The following is a 22,124-nucleotide window of genomic DNA, read 5'->3' on the forward strand; positions in this document are numbered from 1 at the left end:
TGCTTGAGATATTAATTTTATAAAATTTAAAATAATTTTTTGTTAATATTTTTATGAGTATTTTAAAATTCCCAATCTATACATATATACTTAATTTGAGGATATTATACTTAAATATACAAATTAAGGGCTACCTTTTATTCTCAATTTTACTTCCTTGAGATATTAATTTTTTTTAATTTTAAATAGGTTATTTAATGTTTCCATGAGGACTTTAATGGTCTTAACTTTATATACATACTTATACTGATAATTGGAGCATATTATACTTAAATATTTAAATCCATGCATATTTATCTTAACACATTTATATATTTAAAAAGGTAATGGGCTACCTTCTACTCCCATATTTAAATGCTTGAGATATTTATTGTAGACAATTTTAAATTATTTGTTGTTAATATGAGGATTTTTAAAAAGTCTAAGGTCTTATATATTGTACTTTAAATTATAAAATTTAAAAGATTTGTGTCAGTTAATGTTCCCTTTATGATTTAAAAGGCCTTGTTAATTTTCGAGGAAACTTACATTTATTTATTAATGATATTTATTTCCAGTACAGATGAAAATACTTGGTGGGAGCACGTTTCGTGTAATATTAACACATAATAATCAATAAATTAAATTTCGAAACATAAATGTTTGCTATTTAAAAAGTTTGGCAACTTACACTTGTAATTTCCATGAATATTCTACTTGGCATTAAGTATATTGTTTTCTAGTCTATTATTATGTGTTATATAAACAAGCGAACTTTGATTTATCTTTGGTTTATCGGCAAGTAATTTACCAAGCAAATCATTTTCATGTTTACATTTTTGTTATCCTTTTGCTGGCGGTGCTTTGTGTGCGTTTTGCAGATCAGAATCGGCGACTATTAAAAACTGCTGAGCAAACAGCTTGCAGCGATTTACTTGGGCCCTTCGAATGAATTACAAATTGGCGGCAAGAGGAGCAGGATATGCTGGAGCAGCGGTCCACACCGACTGCTGAATACACTCGGAACGCTCAAACGCGTATTTTGTATTTTGGCCCGTTGCCAGCAATCAAACATATTTATTGCGCTTAAGCGCGTTGCCAATAATTTCTGCTTTGGCAGCTTGGGCGCAACGGGGCGTGGCAGTGCGTTGGGGGTGCCAGGACAAACATTTAGAGCCAGTTGAAGCACGTGCAGCAAGCGGAAATCACGTGGCTGCCATTTGTTGAAATGATTTAGAGCTGTTTATTATTTAGCCATAGCATCTGCTAGACTTTCTTTTTTTCTCGCCAGCTGCAGAAATTTTCTTTTTATTTTTGATTCGGTCAAGGCTTGGTTGCCTTGGCATGACAGCTGCGCTTTGTTTTCCACATTTTCTTACTATCTGGTAGTTTGTCAAGCAATTGGAGCCAATCCTTGTGCATCAGCGCGAGTGTTATTTAATATGCTGCCATTGCAGGACTTCGTTTTATTTATTTTTTTTTAATTTCCGCTGTAAGTCCTTGCGCGCAAAAACTAATTAAAAATCGCTTAATTTTTGCACAATGCTTTTGCTTATTTTACAGCAAACAAAAGAGGTTGCATGTTGCATCAATTTCGCCAAGCTCTGGCTACTAAGAGTTTTATTAACTGACACGAAATGGAAAATCGAATTACCTTTCAATATGTTTTTTTTTTCCTGTGAAGCCCAAGAAGTAAAATAACAATAAAACTAAAATGTATGTATATCAATTATATATATATTTTTTATATAAGTCAGATTTGAAAAAAATGAAGCTCGAAGAATATGTATAGAAATATAATAAATTTATATACAAATATAAATAAATAAATTTATCCTCTTTTTTATGTATATGTATATAAATAAATATTCAATTTATGAACATCTGTCTACATATATATACTTAATTTATACATTATATATTTTAATTTATATATATATGAATAAAAATGGTTATATATACTTCGTTTATATTTATGATCATATTAATAGATCCTCTTTTATATGATTTTAATCGAATAAACAGATGTTGTTATGTTGTGTTAATCCAAGTAAGCTGTAATTTGAAGCGTTGCTTGAGGTCGGAGAAAATAAATAAATGTAGCACATTCCACAGTAAATATGTTGAAAAATGCACATAAATATTTGTAATAAATATTCCATGATATTTTAAAACGAACGAGCACCACCTACGCAACATGTCGGTTGAGAACGTGCCAACCCCCGAAGACGCTGAAGAACCGGAAGAGAACGATCCCGTATTCCCAGAAACAGACTCTTCCGCAATACCATTAAGATACATACCCGGAATCGATATCGATAGCGATGACGAGCTGGTCAATGTGCCCGCTTGGAGTGGATTGAATGTGAGTGGCAATGCGGATGAACTGGAAGCCCTACGTTGCATTGTGTGCAAGACGATGCCGTTCACGACGCTCTATCAGTGCCAGCACGAGCATACTATCTGCGCCGGCTGCTATCAGATGCGCGTGCTGGACAAGATGCTCGGCGCTCAGCTGGGCACCTGTCCGCAGTGCGGCGTTCGCATCTATCGGCATGAGCCGTACCGCAACCTGGCGGGCGAGCACACGCTCGCCCAGCTGATGGTAGCCTGCGAGGATTGCGGCGTCCACTTGCAGCGCGGCTTGCTGCGCAAGCATGGACTGGAGGATTGCCCCCGGCGGCTGGTGGCGTGCAAGTACAGGCGCATTGGCTGCAACTGGAAGGGCATGCTGGGCGAAGCTGTGTCGGCACATGAGGAGGGCTGCGGGTACCATGGCAAGCAGGGTCTGCAGCTGCTGGGCGAGCTGCAGCAGCGCCAGGAGCAGCGCGACGCCAAGCAGTGTCTTTTGGGCAAGATAATGAAGCTGCTGCAGCTGCCACACATCACGGTGCGCCTGCTGCAGCTGTTGCCGCAAGTGGAGGGCTTTCCGCGCAACAACTTTAAGACTTGCGCCATGTTCGAGGCCTTCAGCCAACGCTGGTCCGTGCAGCTCAAATGGCAGACACCGACCGATGTCGAGGTACCAGCTGACCAGGCTAACTGTCCCTGCAGCTTGCTCTTCCAGCTGTGCCTCGAGTCGCCCGACGGTTGCCGCGGTCCGCTCGGACTTACCTACACATTGGTCAGTGGCACCCACTCGGATGTGCGATTCCAGCCGAATCTGTGCGAGAAGTGCGACTTCACCCGGGAGAATGTGCTCGGCCCGCTGACTCCACTCTATCACAACTCTTGGCAGAGCTGCGCCAAGCTGCTAAACGAACGCGGTTTCTTCGGCCGTCTGCTTATGGCTCGTATATAAGATTTGCATATTATTTTCTATTGATTCGCATATATTATATGTTTTCCGCTAGCTCTACTGCGAGCTTTTGATATTCCAATTCTTTGTGTCACATTCGCAATTATACATTTTACTACCTTCCACTATTGACAATTCTTGCATTTATTACGCATGTTAAAAATGTTCCACTGCGAGCATTTGATTTTCCAATTCCGCTTTGTATCTCATTCGCAAACGTTTTACTGCCTACTCTTCGTCTGCGTGAAGATCTGTTTCCACTATTAACATTTCTTACATTTTTCGCGAATGTTACTAACGTAGAGTATCTGAAGTATGTTGCCTAACATTTGCGAAAAATATTTCTATTCGCATCGATTGCAATTCTTTGAATTTCCTTGATGGAAAAAATAAAAGAATCAGCAGCAGAAACAGCTAATATTTAAAGTGAGCCAACCCCAAAAAGAAGCCATTAAATGGTGTCTGCATTCGATTTGAAATCAACCAATCAGCTGTTAAATTTTGCCAATCACAACGAGCACTTGCCAATGGAATCGCAGGATATGAGGTATTGTAAATGTAAAATATGTTTGTCATAGCGGAGCTAAAAATACGCAGGTGGGCCAATTTGTTTTAAATAATTTTTATCTTATTACCCAAAGTGTATACTTTAGATGGCCCGATAAATATTTTTTAAATACTTTTCCCACAAATAGGGAATTTTTTCCTACAAGTAAAATATTTATTGAATATATTTAAACTATGTAAATGCATTTTAATATGAACCTAAAATTCAGATTCGAATAATGCCACAAAGAAAACCATTTAATTATATTCAGTTTCTGGTGATCAATATATTTAAATTCGTCAATTGCCGAATGAGCAATCAGACGGGCTTTCTTACAACGTGATCGTATAAAACCATTGTGCCAAGGGCCGGGGAATTTATCATAGTGCGCTTAACGGAACCAGTTCCATGATGCGAGTCCATGTGAATTACCTTGTGATCGCCCTTGTGCATAAATATCATCGACTGACCGACATGCATTGTCTGATAATTTCCACTATCGTTGTAGGTGACGAGTTTCCTATGCAGGTCGTAGAAGCTCAAATTATTGGACTTGGGGCGCAATTTACAGGTGCCCTCAAAGATGCCCTTCCAATTGGTCGCACCGATCGTACGTAAATTGTATTGGCGCAAGCTATCCGCATAGTCAATATAACCCGATATGTCAAAGCCGCTCGGTTGGCGTACCAGCAAAAAAATAATTGTCTAAAATGGGAAAATATTCCGGTGTTAGGACCTTATTCAATTTAGATTCTTACCGAAAGTTTTTGCAATAAATTGGGTACTTCGCGTTCCGCCAAGGCCACCAGACCAGGATCATTTCCCTTCAAATATTGGCCGCACTGCAAGCTCAATTGAATTCTCGGGTAAAGCACTTCCAAAGTTTTGTCTCGAATTTTATTGAATTCATCATTTTCAAGGATTTTACTAGTAGTTCGATAGCCAAGCTTCACATATTGGTTAATAGCACTCGAATATTCTAAATAACGCCGATCCTCTATTGAAATGAACGATTTGATGTAATCGGAATAGTTATCAAACTGGAGTAATCCAAAGTCCGGTCGAATAACACCCATTGTATACGTAATATATTTTTGTTCTCGTGTATTTGTTATTTATTTTTATTTATTTATTTTATTATTTTTTTTTTTTAATACAAATGTATTATTTAAGTGGAGTAAGTGTAGTTTTGTTCTGATTTTCTACAACGGAATGAAGCATGAAACATTTTAGTCGGATAGATTTAATTCTCGTAGGTAAAAAGATATGATTTTTTCACAATATGTAGTAGAATATATTGGGCTTAAGGATTTCGCTTTTTATACCCTGAACCCATTAAAAATGGGTAAAAAGGGTATATTGAATTTGTGCAAATGTATTTAAGAGGCAGACGGAAGCATCTCCGACCCCATAAGGCATATATATTCTTGATCAGCCTGTCTGTCCGTCTGTCCGTCCGTTCGTCCGTCCGTCCGTCCCTCTGTCCGTATGTATGAACGCAAGGATCTCAGAACCTATAAGAGCTAGAGACTTAAAATGTAGGCCCTCCTAGTCCCCGCGCAGATCCAGCTTGTTTCCGATATTCGATAACTTGCCCCGTTTCCAAGTAATAGATAAAAATCTATATCGAAATCCTGTTTTTTGAGCAATTTTGGTAAATAATAAGAGCTAAAATCACCAAACTTGACAAGCTTCTAGAATAGTATATATATATCAAGTATCTTTCATTTTATACTTATCGCCTGTTGGAAGAAGAGGGTTCAGGGTATCCCCTAGTCGGGAGCTCCCGACTAGACCCTTTTGCTTGTTTTTTATTAATATATGATATAGTTGGAAATTACCAATTTATCTAAAGCCTTCTTCCATACATTAGTAGCGAATTTGATGCGGCGGAAAGAGTCGCAATCTTGAAAATTGATTATTCAGCAAATTTATAAATCTGTGCAGTTTTTTTAATCGAAATATGTGTTTATACAATGTTAACATGTTATCTATTTATAAAAGAGTTAGTAAGCTATCTAAGAAGGCTTTCTAACGACATGGTCGTATAAAACGACCCAACCGTACAAAGGCGACTGAATGAAAGTGCGCTTCATATTATCCTTATGGGGACTATCAACCACCGTCACGGAAATGATCTTGTGATCGCCTTTATGCTTGAACGTAAGCGAGGATCCCAGAGGCATAACCTCATAGTTGTCGCTATGATTGAAGGAAACATTGCCGCTGTGCCAGTCATAAAAGCTCAAGTGGGTGCGATTGGGACGCAGCAGAGTGCGACCCTCAAAAATGGCCCGCCAATTTGCAGCCCCAAGCATGTGCAGGCTACAGGCGCGTAAGCTGTCCGCATAGTCTATATAACCCGATATATCGAAGCCACTGCTCTGCCGTATTTGCAGAAAGATAATGGTCTAGGTTGGAGGTACTTCAAGAATTAGCTAGGTTATAGATTGGCTATCTTTTATTTATTAGTTTACCGATAGCTTTTTTTGCATGTTGCGCGCCTCTCGCTCGGCCAGGGCAACTAACGCCGGATCTTTACCTTTCAGATAACAACTGAAAAGCGTAGTTATAATTGATTTGGGGTTAATCGCTTCCAAAATTTTTTTTTTTTTAACATAAAACTCTTCCTCATCATATATTGTGGCATTGGTTCGATAGCCAAGTTTTACCACCGCTCTTACGAGACGTTTGCTGCCCAAATAGCGATATTCCTCAATTCTGGTAAACGAGCCCAGATATTGCTCATAGGTGTCGAATTTTAGTACACTTAAGTCGCCAATAATTGCCATTGTGCTGGATCTTCTTCTAGTTTTATTTTTTATTTATAAGTTGTACACAGGGTGTGTTTCTTTAGTGTTGTGTTTTAGTGTAGCGTGTTTTTTAATATGTTTGGTTTTTTATCTTTTTTGTATTGTGTTTGTACTTGTTGTACAGTTAGTGTATAACTGAATTTTAAGTGTTGATCTGTGCCTAAGCCAATCGAAGCCTACTAGATGCAGCAATTTTTCCCAACTTAAAAATTCCAGTTTAAAGAAATTACAGCTCTTGCTCAAACTGTTCCTTTGGTTTAAGGCCTTTAGGCTAACATTATTTCTATGCATTATGCCCCAAGAGGACGTAGCTATAAATTCATCAGGCTTCATATGACAAGGGTGTACCCAAATATAACTATATTCAAATGACAAGTCTCTAGCTCTCGAGATGCATTTGGAATTTTCAATATTGAATCTGAAGACCTCACCAAGCAGACAGTCAGTACAAACGCTTCTATATAAATGTATAAATGTATATTTGTTTTTATTCTATTTATGAAGAAAATTGAATATTTAAGATTACTTTCGGACAAAATGGTCATACAAAATGACACAGCCATATAATGGCGATTCAATAAATGTGCGCTTCACATTATCCTTATGTATGCTATCCGTAGTTGTAACAGGAACAAACTTATGATCGCCAGTGTGCTTGAACATGAGACATTTTTTATAATTGATGACTTCGTAGTTCTCGCTATTGTTGAAGGCAAAGAACGCACTGTGCCAGTCATAAAAGCTCAAGTGGCTGCGATTGGGCCGCAACATAGTGCGACCCTCAAATATGGCCTGCCAATTTGCAGCCCCAAGCAAGCGCAGGCTACAGGCGCGCAAGCTGTCCGCATAGTCTATATAACCCGATATATCGAAGCCACTGCGCTGCCGTATTTGCAGGAAGATAATAGTCTGTGTAAGGATCAGATTATGAACAAGCTTAAATATAGATTTTAGTAATCATCTATTTGAGTATACCGATAGCCTCATTAGCACATTGGGCGCCTCTCGTTCGGCCAGGGCAACTAGCGCCGGATCATCACTTTTCAGATAAGTACTATAAAGCCTAGTTGTTAGCACCTTTGCGTTCGTCAATTCCTTTAGCTGCTGCCTGCGCTTGTAGAATTCATGCTCTTCATATACTGTGGCATTGGTGCGATAGCCGACTTTTACCAGCGCATTTATGACATTTTTGCTGCCCAAATAGCGGTAGTCCTCAACTTTGGTAAACGATTTCATATATTCCCCATAGCTCCCGAAGTTTACGTCATTTAAGTCGCCACGCATTGCCATTGTGCGGGATCTTCTACTCTATTTGTAGCAATATGTTTTATGGATATCGTGTTTTGCTTGTGTTATGATGTGCGTTTTATTTGTTTACGTTCGAACCAGTATTTGTATTTGTTTCTGTTGTTCAGTTGATGTACTATTTCAGTTCGAGTGTTTTACTGATCCTGATAAAGCAAAGCTTACTAGACATGCTAATCGATCAAAAGTTAAAGTTAATCATACTTTTCACTGTTCTTTTATTTCTTATCAATTTTTTTACAGCTTTGAGCAAAAGTAAAAGTGATTGCAATTATTTGTGCCAAGAATTTATAATTTTTCAAGTCTCAAAAATAACAACAATACCCTGTTATATTGAACTTTGACATTTTTTATTCCTATGTACCATTAAAAATTTAAGTTTAATAAAAGTTAAACTTATTTATCACCTCAGTATTTAAGGGACATATTTAGGGATATTTATCGTTTTTAAATATTTATTTTAATCAGATACATATAGCTATCAAAACATACACAATTCACACATCATTATGCACCCGGCTAGGGAACAGTGCCTTTCATAAGGAAGTCAACACCCAGTACAAATGATGCGTATGAGGTAGGTGCTCTGTTTTGCCTGGCAGCGTAAATTATGCGCATAAAATGAACATTAGATTCATATTTTAATGTGCACACTCACTCACACACACGCACACACACACGCACAAATGTACTCATATGCCATAAACAAAAGCAGGTTAACTGGAGCTCAACTCCTGGCACTGCCAGCAATAGCTACAAAAAAAGGTTATGCCAAATAACCTGCAGCTATTACAAACACAAACAGTCAAACACACACATATATACTGGGATTTTCATGAGTGTGTGTGTGTCTACTTATTTCCATTACAAATGAGCTTATTATGCGCCCGAGTCACAAAGTCATTGCGACTTAAAAGGATTTGCATGTGATTAGCAGCACGAAATGTAAACAAAATTCTTGCGCCAGAAGACAAAAACCAACAGAAAATAAAAACTTTTATTTTCAATAAAGCGGCACACAGATGCTCTTACTTTTTTGGCTATTTCTATATAAAGAATAAATTTGTCGAAGAATTATTTCGTTTCAGTCTTAATGCATGATGTGAAAATCTATTTTAAGATTTATTAAATAAATTTATACTTATTTATATGACTTATTTTAACATGATATATGAAATATTAAAAAAAAAATATATATATAAATTATTTATAAAATAATACTTAGGTGCAAACAAATGAAAAAATAATAATACAAAATACATTAATATAAAAAGTTTTCTACAAAATCTTCTTAATAGTCGAAATCGCAACAATTTTAACAATTCGCAATTTTCCTATTTAATATTATAAATAAATTTTCTTTTCTTTTCTTTTTCGTATAATATTATCTAATTTTCTTATTTGAATTATTTATAATTTTCTTAAAATAAGTATATAATTTCTCAGCATATCTTGGATATATGCCCAAAAATAGTATTAAATATATTTCATCTCAAACGTAAAATTTAATTTTTATTCATTTCCTATAAGCGTAGCAAATTCTTTCAAATTGTTAATGTTGCCCCCTCATAGGTATTTCTAACATAGGACGATTTGTAAGCACTTGATAAGTTGAGTAGCCGAAAATGTTACACACACTCCTGCTGCATATATATATATATATATATATATAGGTATGTGTGCGTGCTGCTTGTGCGCTCCATTGTGTATTTGTAGGTACTTGATATTTGTGTTTGTGTTACGTATTTGGCAAATTGCCTTTGGCAAGGGGGCGCATTAAAACAATGAACACATCATAATCATAATTTTTGTAGCCTAATTTCTGGGGCATAACGCGTATGCTGTATGTTAGAGTGTGTGTGAATGTGTGTCTTGGTTTGTGTGTGTGTGTGTGTGCGCGCACGACAGACTGTTTAAATACAATGCATAATTTAGCCAACTCTGTGCTGGAATGACCGAGCAGAAGGCGGGTTCGACTCGACTTTACTGCCAATAGAAAATCGAAATCCTTAAACTCAACTGTCTGACAGACGCCTTGAAGCCGACTTTGAGTGGCGCCTTACGCTTCAATTGTCCAGCATAATGGAGATTTCTTTTGCATAAGCCTCGAGTGTCTGCACAAAAGCATCTCTGAGCAAATAGAAAAGCGACTTTGCATTTCTCCGACGTCTAATTGAAGTTGACTTAAAAGTGTTGCCGATAGACAGGTAAAAACGAAAGAAGACAAAAAAAACAATCGATTTTAAGCTTAAGTTGTAAGGTATGGGTATACTTAAGTGTATATATATATGCAAAAAAAAAAATATTTATTTTATTAAGAACTGCGAAAACTTCAAATATAGTATATTCAAAGACAATATAAACACGATTATATATGTGTGCGTTTAGATAAAACTCGTGTTTTATACAAAGTGTTTTTTTTTGTTGAAAATACCTTACTGATTGTTAATAATTAATTTTCATAATTCTTTGCTCTAAACTCAAATATTTAGCAAATCATTTTCATGTTTAAAGGCTTTTTAAAACTTGAATATTACTAAAATATAAATAATATATATTAAAAAAAAAATATACAACAGTTTGAAAAATTATAAAAAATAAATTAAAATCAAAAATAAAAAATATACAAAAAATACTAGAAAAATTATATAAAGTGAAGATAATATAATATTTATTGATATGAATTAAATAAATAAATAATTTAACCCACCCTTAGAGTATTTTATAAAATGTGGGTTTTCACAAGATTATTTTACTGAATAAAAATATTTTACGCTATTTGACATAATAATAGCATAAAACATATAAATATATATCAAATAAATAAACAGTAGCATATTCAGTATAAAGTTAAATAAACTTAAGTTGTTATGCTCAACATTTTCACGGCAATTAAAGTCGAATTGAATAACTTGGTGACTTTCGAAATTTTTTTTTTAAGATACATTTTTAAAGTCAACTTTTTTCCTTTAATCCTTAATCTGCATTTAGATGTTCAAGTATATTTGAGACGACCTTTAGCTAAGCTGCTATACAAATACTCATTTGAGTTGTGTATGAGTGTATATGTTTCTGCTTATAATGACGTCAACTGCGCTGTCATATAACAGCAATGACTGGCGTTCTACACCCACTCACACACACACCCACACACACACACACCTACCTCATACATGCATGCTTCAAGTGAGCATTCGCTCAACCTTTTGGGCAGACATCCATGAAAAAGCAAACAAGTCAAAAGCGAAAGACCAAATAAAAATATATAAAAAAGTAAAAAAAAGAAAAAAAAAACTCAGACAGCTCATGAATGCAGCCCATTGAATTGGCAGTTGGCACAAAAGACTAGACTCCAAGTTTAGCTAAAAGCCAAATAAGTAAATATGTGTATATAGGAAAAATAAAAAGAAAATTGCGAAAATTGTTGTGCTTTTGAATAAATAAATCGCAGCGCAAATAAAGGTGAATGGCAAAATGGCAAAGTAGAAGAAGACAACAAACTGAGACAACATTTGTGTATGACAATGCGCCACGATGACGTCAAAGTTCATGCTGGCCAACTTTTAGGTGCCCCAACTTATATCCAGTCATCTCCTAAGCACTTGCCACCATTTAAAAAAAAAAAGAAGCAGGAAGAAATATGTCGAAGAACGCAATTTAAGGCAAAGATTTCAACTTCAAAGGCTCAAAGGCCGCTTATCGCTGGCGTCACTTAAATTAAGGATGTGTGCCACGTGGCTGAGGGCCGACGGCTATTAGGCAGCACAGGAGAGTAAACTATGCATAAAACTCAATCAAGTCGAGACAAGGAGTAGAGCAACAACAACAACAACAGCAACAACAACAACAAGTACAAGACAATCCACACACACATCAATAGCCTTTACATACCTCAACGCTCCGGCATTGTCCCTGCAGGCATGTCAGGCTCTAATGCCAACTCTGACACGCTCCGTATTCCCGGAGCTTTGGCCCTCCTGTTTAGAAATAGGAATCAGCGTGCAAGACAACAACGACAAAATCCTTGGCCCGAAATTCCACTGTTTTGGCAACAAAAAGTGCCCCAAACAAAATGTTAACCCAAGTATCGTGTGTGTTGCATCTTTGGCCCTTTTGCTGCTCGGGGCCTTAGAGACGCCTGCAAAAAATAAAAGAGCACAATAAAACAAAACAAAAAAATAGGAAACAAGTCAAATAACTTAAGTAAATGTGCCAAAGGCCCTAAGAGCTGAACTCGAGTGTCGGCGCACCCCGGAGCGCATGTAGTCCTGTTTAAATAAACATGTGATATGCAGCGACTTTCTTATGTTAATTTCATTGAGTTTAGCCGAACTAAGAACTGTAAGAAATGTAAGTAGTTGGAAATCAAGAGACATATGGAACAATAAAATGACTACGAAAATTAATCAGGCGATTAATTGGTATACAGGGAAATTAAAATGTAGATGAATAGATTAGGATACGGGCTCAAATGCAATTAAAGGGAAAGTGTAGAAAGATTAAAAGAAAATTCAATAAAGTAAGGGAAATGTATCATTGAAATACAAACAAATTAAATTATTTATTATTTTTTATTGGGTTAAAAATTTTATTATTTTCTTTATTGTTATGAATTAAAATTAGTAATTAATTAAGTTAATAGAAAGTAATATTTCTATCTTATGTTTTCAAAACATATGCTTATTCAAGCTCATTAACTAATTTAATAAATTAAACAATATTATTTACCATAGGCAATTTTTTAAATAATAAAATCAAAACAAAATTAATATTTATTTGTTGATTTTGGCGACCTTTTGCATTTTTAAAAGATTTTATCAGCTGCCTCGAAGTCCGGGGTTAAATTTATTAAAAAAAAAAATTAAACAATATTGCAGAAAAAATCTTTTCCGATCGGGGCAAATATTTTAATTAATAATTACGGCTGATATTGAATTATTAAATTTTTTCCAGATTAATAAAATTATAAATACACGCTTTTTGACGAATTTTGCCGATAGCCACCTCTATCAATATGAAAAACTATTCGAAACTTTTTGTTTTCATTTTCATCTGCTCGGCCAATCGATCATTTCATTTGAGCACATTTATTGAAACCCTCTTAAATCACATGCCAGCTCGCTTGAATGATTTATTTGGGCACACGGTGTGTTTTCTCGCCGGCATTCACATATGTTTGCCATTGCCAATTTTCCATTTTAAATGCGAGCTAATTTATTAGCAGCCAGCGGCGAACAAAGCGAAAGCCAGCACCTTAAAAATGTTGTAATAAATGTCACACTTGCCGTGGCAGACCAAAATTATTGCTACGCATTTGTCACACGCGTTTCGCAGCAGCTAAAACAAAGGGAAAAATAAATAATAGTATTAAAACGTACAAATAAATACGATCAATAAAAATATTTTTAATTAAAGTCTCACATAAAGCAAAATCAATTTGTACTTGTGTCTTCAAAAAAAAAAACTCAAACGAGAAACTAAAGTTGTTCCAGAAAACGTTATCAGCAAATTTCAGCAAAAACCTAAATGAATTTATAAGTTTATCAATAATTTAAAGCTATTTTAGTATTAAGAAAAGAATAGTTTACAAGTATTTTAAAGAAATGTTTCCTCAGCTTTTATTAAATTTAATTAAATAAAATTTTTTTAAAAGGTCTTTTAAATGAAAAATGTCTACAAAAAATATGAATATTTTTTCATTATCTTTCTAAATTGAAAAAAAAAGAAACAGCCAATAGGTATGCAATAATAATTTAATTACTCACTATAAAAAGATGTGTTAAAGTCATCAATTTAAAATAAAAGCTGATATATTTTAAATTTTAGCGCATGTAGAAGTAAAATGTCTTTAAATATCACCTTTATCACATTAAATTAGCAACATTTTCAAGTCTTTATTCAAATTGCCCCAATAAGTAGGCAATATATTTTACGAAACCCCTTTCTGGAATGCATGAAGAGAAATTGTTTCGTCCGTGCCAATTATCAGAATAAGAAATTTAATTTCTTCTTCTTGTTCGGGCTGCTTTTAAATGGGTGGCATTTGCCTTGTCACGTTTCGATTTCGTGACGTGGCAGGATTGAAATATGTTTTTACCGCTTCACTTCGATTGTTGCAGCAGCTGTTGCATTTTTAACGCTGATTATATAGTTTTCATTTTACGCCCACCCGGACCGTTGTCATAAAAGTCAATATGGCAAACGCCTTGACCCTTTTTTATATTTCGGTTGGAGGGTGCACATGTGGCATGCTACATACTATATAATGATATATATATTGTGTGTGTGTGTGTGTGTGTGTGTGTCTGTGTGTGCAACTTATTCGCAGCATTTTCATAAAATTTTATTGAATTTAAAACCGAAGCCCAGCCACTTGAGCAAATATCATTTATTTTATTGTTCAATTCCGGACCGTAAAGGACGGCTGGCGATTTCAGTTACATTCCCACAGCGGCTCCTTGTTACAGGACTCTTAAGATATTGTGCATGTGTGTCTGCCTCTGTGTGTGTGTGTGTGTGTGTGTGTATTGCCCTGATTTCCTAACTGTCTGCTGGCAAGGGGCAGCTGTACCATAAAAACTAAAGCATCCTCGTCGTGTAGAAATGTGTTGTTGTCCGGCTCTGTTTGTGGCATGCGGCCATACGTAATGAATGTTTATTGCACTGGACATGGACATGTTTTGCTCATTGCTCGCTCGCTCCCTTTGTTGGTCTGGCCAACAAGGCTGCGTAATTGCTTTTGGTTTTTGTGCAGACATTTGCCATCTTAACCATTCCTTAACGTAAACAACATGGTCAATACGCAGAAAATCAGCTATCGAATAGCGATACATTTTTGCACTTGATCATATAATAAGACATATAAATAAATAAGACATTTATATTACAAACTGGTAACAATATTTTTGTAAACATTAAAATATCCCATTTAAAAAGAAAGAGTTGAACGAACGATTATTAAAAATATATTTTGGTTATTTTTTTTAAACGTCTCGTTTTAAATTCATACAAACAATTCTTACATCTGAATCAAAGCAAAACCTGGCCTCAAGGTTTTGTCCGTGAACCTGTCATTTGACCCTGGCCACACAGGTCGAGTTTCCAAGAACCGTTTAAGAGCTCGACTAGCTTAGTCTTGATCGCAAATCGAGAAGCCAGTCAGTTCAGTGACCAAGAAAACAAACGTAAAGTGTCATATCTAATAATAAACATAACTGAAAAGACTTAGCCTCTGAAAGTGCTTCGTACTTCGGAAAGTCTGGAGAATTGAATAAATTTAAGGTATACAACCAACCAAAATCGTGTTGTTCGTTATACTTGTTATATTGAGAAATTTGTCAAATTTGTAGAGTACAAATTTGTAAATGGCAATTAAAGCAGCTGGTCCGTTGGAGACGAATATACTATATACTATATACTATCTAGCCATTTTTTTTATTAATTTAATAGTATTAATAATTATTTTTATTTATATGCTTCAGCATTGTAAGTTGAATGTGCCCACAGATTTCCCATATCTATATATATTTACCAGAATTATCACTTAAACGAGTATTCAGACTATAATATATTTCAAACTTGATATACTTAGTAGACTGCCTGCCAAAAATCATAATATTTATTTAAAAAGCATGTAGGTAATATTGTAATCATATATAAACACTAAACTCAGCTTGGGGTAATGCGCGAAAGATGTGCAGGAAACATATGCCTGATTTTAATAATCGTAAAAGCAAACAGCGAACAGCAAACATCGAAAATGTTCGCCCAGGAGCAGAACAGGAAGAACATCTAGCTAGATATGGTAACGTTTACACATGCTAGTATTAAAATGGCGCAAACTTCAAAACTCGAGGAAAACGTGGCCAAAGTTGCCGCCGCACAAGTCATTGTTATGCATGACGCCAACTGCCAAAGCCAAAGCCGAAGCCAAAGCCAAAGCCAAAGCCAAGTGGCTGACGGGGACTGCCACAGACATTTCCATAAAAAGGCGGCAACAACAACAACAACAGCAGCAGCAGCAGCAGCAGCAGCAGCATTTGGCTGGCAAACAAGTGGGCGACTTGGCAAAAAGAAAAATATTAAAGATTCTCAAAACCATAATCTTATTGACGTGATAGGATTACACTTTGCTAAGTGAATTAATAAAGTATGCGTCGCCGATGTTGATGCTGTCGCTGAGTCGGTGGCCAACTACTTAGGGGGACCACTCAATATGAGATGCACACAATATTATGGTCGAAAATGAGCTGACAGCGGTTGTGTGTGGGCCGGGGAGTGGTGCGTGCCCTGATTCTTGACAACCGCCGGCTGGGATGAGCTGTGCGCAAAAGTTTTGCAACTCTCAACTTTTGTGGCAAGTTGCGCCTCGGCCAACATTATTAACATAATTTATCACGACAGCGACAGAGTCCGCTAAGCAGCTCAATAAGGTAACACTTTGGCCAAAGTTTGCTGCACAACCAAAAAAGAAACTGAAACTAACCAAAACATATTCATTACACAAGCGTTACATGAGGCATTTATTTGGGTCTCCTGGCAAACATGTCAAAGCTTTCAGTCAAAAGTTCTTGCTGCCAGAGCATAATTATGCCATGCTGGCCATGATTAATTATTGCTCGATTTGCCTGGCCCGCAAATAAATCGACATCTATTGAGGCAGGCCCCAAACAAAAAAAGTAAATATATATATATCCAGCAAAATGTCCAGCAATCATTTAGCTGGGATTGCGCCCCAGGGAGCACTTGGAGTTGGCTGCTGTTAAGAAGATTGGTATTTAGCTGGATTATTCCAAGGCATTTCAGATATTTAGGTTTCCTAAAAATGATTTATTGCAATTGTTAAAAAATGTTATTTATTATTTAAAGTCAGAAAATCATAACGCGTTTTTATTATTTTTAATATTAATTTTTTTTATTAGTATTATTAATATTATTATTATATTTAATATTGTGGTCCATATAATTATTATTAATTTTATTATTATTATTAAGAGTAAAGAATTTAGTTATCAGTGTAGCAAGCCCCAAAAGGACTAACGGTTCCTGCCTTAAGGTTCGGTACGAAAACCTTGTTTCCACCTCCTAAAATAAAAATTTGGTTCAAAATCAAAACATATACAAAATGTTTATTTAAATGTTCAACAATTTAGTTCTAGAAATCCGGCGCTTTCTTATAAGCGACCTTACAAGCCGTTCATATAAATAAATAAATTTAAAAAAAATTAGTTTTAAACCCGCTTTAGAGTCTTTATAGTTCTAGAAAATAATGACTGTTCTGCTGTCGAAGACAACAATCTCAAACTTGCCCTAAAATTCACAATATCAGCAATTTTATATTATTTAAATATTCTTAATTTGTTTTTTGGCTTATTTTACATTTTTTGAATTATATATATAATTACTTTTTTGGTTTTCCTACATAGTTTCACAAATCTAAAGCTAAGAAATTTTTTATTATTTTAAGAGCCTTGTAATTTTTATCTAATGGTTTTCGTTTTCTTTTGAACTTCTATTATTCCAGAAACGGTGGTCGATAAAATGAAATTGGTAGGTCATTAATTTCAAGTTTCAAGTATTTGGGTAGTTAAATGGTATTAATTATTATATAATAAAATTTAATATTTATCTATTTGTTTTCGTTTTGCATTTCCTAATGTACAAAGTGCTCACAAAATGAAAAGAATGTATACATATGTATACTTATCCGCCTGAGGCAACAATTAGTCTTGTATATATTCCCTCAAAATAAAGATTAAATTCTACATATATCTACTTATGTATATCCGTCGCTAAAGCTGTAGCCACGAATTTTGCGGCAACACCCTCAACCGTCCACACAATGCCGAAAAATATCAATAATTCCAAAAAAGTACAGTTTGAAAGTCACTGCTTAGTGGCTACAGTTTAAGAGTCTAGAACATATGGCTAAGTTGGTCTTCTTACCTTTTGAGTTAGTTGACAAGTTGACGCTACAAACCGATTTTAAAACGAAACGGTTCGAGCGGAAATTTTTGTTCTTTGTTTATTCCGAGCCGGACCCAAGTCAAGCCAGTTGCCTAAAACACAGCAGTACCGGAACCTAAACCGAACCATTTCTTTTCAATTAGGGGAGAACCAACCCCAATATATATATATAATTTGGATCCTAACTATTGGAGTTTTCTAAGCATATTGGGAAAATACCAATTTTGGGAATTGGTCAAATACAGTCCGACATTATGACATGATTTATTTGACAGCAGAACGGGCATTTATAAAGTAGAAAGCAAATCGTTTTATTAACACTAAAAGCATATAAAGCCTGGCCTTAAAGTTATGGAAAACCAAGTTCACGAACTGAACCTTAACGCAGTATTCCGCTGCGAATCATTAGCCAAACTTCACGCCTTTTTAGTGACTTTTAGCCCTGGTTTAACCAAGTATGTATACGGCAGGTACGAATGTGCATTAAAAGAATTCAAATCATAGTAAATCTCACCTTAGTTTGGCAATCCCAACTAAATTGTTAAGATAAAATCAACTTTAAAGCTTCAAAAAGCCAACAATTGTGACCTTGAAAAACATCTAAAGAATAACCCACAAAAACGTTGACAAAACTTGGGAAATTCATTGTGAGCAGTTATAATTCGAAAAGTTTTTCGGGCTTTCCCTGAAATCTGGGTGTTACTCAAGTTCTGGGCTATTAAAAAGTTACGCTTTTCATTTCAATTGCCCGGCCGGAGCAAAGTTGCAGCTGAACAAATTACAAAACTAGTCGCATAAAATTTTGCCGGTTGGCCCTAAAAATGGCGTTAAAAGTGTCGGCAAAGTTGACTGTTGGCTGCCAATAAATGTGAATGCAAATTGCCAGCCAATTAGTTGCAAGTGCGAATCGCAATGATGTTTATTAATTGCCAATTGGCGGCCAAAGACTGAACTTGATACGCCCTAAGCCCCTAATATAAGCTCAAAGACAAAAACAAAAAGATGATTTCTCTGTGATTTTTCCCTTTTGTTTTTTGTTTTTTTCTAGCGCTTGCTCTTAATTAATGCAAATTAGATATGCAGCGGAATTTTGTTGGCTGCTCCCAACCACCCACAAATGAGTTTTTCATCAAGTCTAACAACTTAATTAGCTCATAAAAATGACGCCCCGAAGCTGTTAACCCGGCGAATACCAGCCGCAACATTGCCACCCCTCCACCCCCCACCCCTCGCCGGCCCCTATCCATGAGCCGGCGCTTTCTGCGTGCTGCGGCCACTTAAACGCAGCACAGATTGGCACCGAATCCGGGCGGAAATGCTGGGGCGCCAGGTCGTAGGTCACGGCGTAGGCGCAAAGCTAATTAGTATTAAGTGCTCTGGCGGCACTTGAAACCATCCCCACAGCATTTTCTTGTTGTTGTTGTTGTTGTTGTTGTTGTTGTTGTTGTTGTAGTTGTGGTTGTCGCTCCTGTTGTTGAGGGGCCGCGCAACGCCTCGGGCGTGGCAAAATATTTTTGTGTGTGCGGTCACTTGTGAAATTCCAGCAAAACGGTCGGCACAAAACAACAAAAAAATTAAGGAAAAAATAAGAGAGAACAACAAAGCAGCTATAACGAAGCGTGCATACCCTTGCTTGATTTACGCATAAATCAGGCATTTGGTTTTATTTTCCCGCTAGCAATGCAGTAAAAAACGTTCTTTTTTCCGACATTTCTTTCTATTTTTTGTTTCTTTCTTTTTTTTGTTGTTTATTTTCTGCAACTTTCGATAGGCTTACATTGCATTGAGTTAAGTTTAAGGGAGACGAAATACATAGCGAAAATAAGAGAGTCTTATTTTAATTTTGTTTTGCATCGCCTTCTCATTTGTCGCTTTACCTAATTCCGCCTTGCATTGTCGCCACTTTGGCTGCTGCACTCAGTTGTTCTCGAACATTCGCTTTGATCGCAGCCGTCGCGGATCGATTTTTTTGCACACATATGTATGTACATATGTATGTATGTACATAGACACACGCGGTTTATTTGTTAATGTTTTTATATGTATTTATTTCTTCAATTACAAACGCGCAGCTGCAATAAAAGTGATCAATTAAAGTAGTTACAAATCAGTTTTAATTAAATGTTGCAAATAATAGTGAAAATTGAAATGTATAACTAAAGAGGTAAGCAGCAATGTCTTTTATAAATTCATGATGCCCACTAATAATTAGTTGAATGAAAATAGTGCAAAATTCCTTTTGGCATGACATACATACAAGCATATGCATTTACCCGCGATTTAGTGCCGTTTGAGTGCGTAATGATCCAGCGCCAAGTCCCGTTGGCTTTTTGCCTAATTTATGTGCTGCTCAGTTCTTTTTTTTTCTTATCGCATTCGCTTTTATTCGCCAGTTCGTCGGTTCGCGGGCGGTCGGCGGAGTGAGGGAAACCTTTGCCTAAAAATGTTTGATGTTTTTGGCGCTGACACATTTTGATGAGCATATGAAGTGAGAATATGAATCTGAAAGGAGATGTGGAGAAAATGTTGTTGAATAGCGAATACATAAAAATACCCTACACAGATGGTAACTGTAAACATTAATAGTTTTTATAAAAATGTGCCCGTTCGCAAAGGCGAAAAGTGGCAGATTGAGAAAATAGTTACATATATTTTAATTAATTTATCGAGTCGCATGCCTTAAGATGTTAAAGAGTTTTACGCAGTCAGTCGCACCCAACTAAAACGTCCCTTTTTTTCTTAATTTTCTTACTTGTTTATTCGATTTTGCTGCTGTATATGATGTATATGACTGTGTAATAACATTAATTTGGATCTGTATATTTTTTTTTGCTAAACAAACGGACATGGTTAAGTTGATCGCTCATGATGTTGAGCCAAAATACAAGGAAATTCACCCGAATATACTGTCAGCCACTATATACGTATTTGGTAGAAAATTTAAAAGTGTAAGCAAAAGCCTTTTTTTTTGCTTAAAGAAAAACAATTTTCAATTGTTTGCATAGAGAGATAAGAATGGACTAATAATATCCATGAACGGATCGAACTTTGGAGCTAGAGTCGTAAATATTTAAATATATGTATACAATGTGTATGGAATAAAGCTGGAATGCTTGCATCAGATGCTTGTCTGTCGGTTAGGGTATCTCTTAGTCCTGCACTCTAACATGTTTTTCTGTTTAAATTTGTTGCGACCTATCAAAGCACGACTTGTTTATATTTTTTACTTTAAGCCAGATGACTTTCCGCCTCTAGGCACATAGCCAAACTATGAACTTAAGGAAACAGTGAAAGAACTTTGGAGTATAGATTTTTGAAAAAAAGTACTACCCGCATCCCTGCCCTCTGGGGCACACGCCCAACGACCTTCGGATTAGCCCCAATTTAACAAGCACTTACATCAATCCGCAAACAAGTCAATTATCTTATTAGAATCCATTTACACCTCCTCTCTGTGTCGATTCCCCTGCTGGTCCCGGCTCACGTATCCGCTCCGGCTGTCTGTCACGTAACGTTTTACTTCAGTTCAACTCATTTCCGCAGCTCACATGACTTTATGCAATAACAGCCAAATAAAATTATCTTATCAGCCAGTGGAAGCTGAGTTCTGCGTGTTTCTTGTGTCTGTGCGTTTCTGTTTCGGGCTAATTTTATTCCATAAAACTTGTGCTTATTGCGCACTGTCCTTGGTCCTGCGTCCAGTGTTCACGGCTTGTGTCCAGCTAAAAATTGCACGTCCCGGTCATACAATGCGCACGTGACCGCTTGGCAATGTACCGATGCCAACTGACGTGCCTCCAAGCCCCTCGCCTACCCACTGCTCATGTCCTGCGGTCCTTGTACACATACACGTTCCCATGTAATGTGCACAACTTAGAACAAACAACAACGCGCCACTGACAGCAGCCAAATGATAGTTATTCATGGTAATTTTTTCTTCTTTTTTTTCTCATATTATTTGTAGTAGGAATCCAATTTAGTTAGGATCCGGCTATTTAAGTATATTTGATACGCTACGATATGAAACGAACCTTTGGATGTGTTATTAAAAAAAAAACACAAATTTGTTAACAGAATAAAAATGTTTTACAAAATATGGAAAAATTGTAAAATGTATTTCTTTACTTCTATTTATTTTTGTTGGCACCGTATAATAATTATGTTCAAAGAAAATTGTTTTGTATTTAGGAATATACCGAGTAGGCTAAAATATCTT

General features: G+C 36.1%; 5 protein-coding genes across 11 annotated transcripts in view; 2 read left to right on the forward strand and 3 right to left on the reverse strand.

The window, feature by feature from the left end:
* DIP-kappa (Dpr-interacting protein kappa) overlaps positions 1–22,124 on the forward strand; it is a 135,811-nt gene that overhangs the window by 33,318 nt on the left and 80,369 nt on the right. For 4 of the 7 annotated variants that reach the window (XM_064697369.1, XM_064697374.1, XM_064697371.1 and 1 more), the window contains exon 1: positions 19,863–20,072. The exons of 1 other annotated variant lie outside the window; for it this stretch is intronic. The gene's annotated coding sequence lies outside the window, so the exon portion shown is untranslated. Of the gene's footprint in view, positions 1–19,862; positions 20,073–22,124 lie in introns of those variants that run through there. 2 more of the 7 variants (XM_064697372.1, XM_064697376.1) reach the window with 2 other exon arrangements.
* On the forward strand, positions 2,177–3,280 carry LOC135438923 (zinc finger TRAF-type-containing protein 1-B-like). The gene has a single exon (XM_064697483.1). It carries the CDS (start codon positions 2,177–2,179, stop codon positions 3,278–3,280), a length of 1,104 nt encoding a protein of 367 aa, XP_064553553.1.
* LOC135439074 (cilia- and flagella-associated protein 299-like) lies at positions 4,081–4,980 on the reverse strand. The gene is made up of 2 exons (XM_064697700.1): positions 4,583–4,980; positions 4,081–4,529 (listed from the first exon to the last, which is right to left on the reverse strand). Exons 1-2 carry the CDS (start codon positions 4,898–4,900, stop codon positions 4,143–4,145), a joined length of 705 nt encoding a protein of 234 aa, XP_064553770.1. The 5' UTR covers positions 4,901–4,980; the 3' UTR covers positions 4,081–4,142.
* On the reverse strand, positions 5,755–6,775 carry LOC135439102 (cilia- and flagella-associated protein 299-like). The gene is made up of 2 exons (XM_064697727.1): positions 6,302–6,775; positions 5,755–6,235 (listed from the first exon to the last, which is right to left on the reverse strand). Exons 1-2 carry the CDS (start codon positions 6,614–6,616, stop codon positions 5,843–5,845), a joined length of 708 nt encoding a protein of 235 aa, XP_064553797.1. The 5' UTR covers positions 6,617–6,775; the 3' UTR covers positions 5,755–5,842.
* Positions 7,118–8,088, reverse strand: LOC135439106 (cilia- and flagella-associated protein 299-like). Its single transcript, XM_064697732.1, has 2 exons — positions 7,613–8,088; positions 7,118–7,546 (listed from the first exon to the last, which is right to left on the reverse strand). Exons 1-2 carry the CDS (start codon positions 7,925–7,927, stop codon positions 7,160–7,162), a joined length of 702 nt encoding a protein of 233 aa, XP_064553802.1. The 5' UTR covers positions 7,928–8,088; the 3' UTR covers positions 7,118–7,159.

Source organism: Drosophila montana, unplaced genomic scaffold (genome assembly GCF_035044405.1).
Source record: "Drosophila montana isolate Dmon_TW-CO22-7 unplaced genomic scaffold, ASM3504440v1 contig_402_1, whole genome shotgun sequence".
Lineage (NCBI taxonomy): Eukaryota > Metazoa > Arthropoda > Insecta > Diptera > Drosophilidae > Drosophila > Drosophila montana.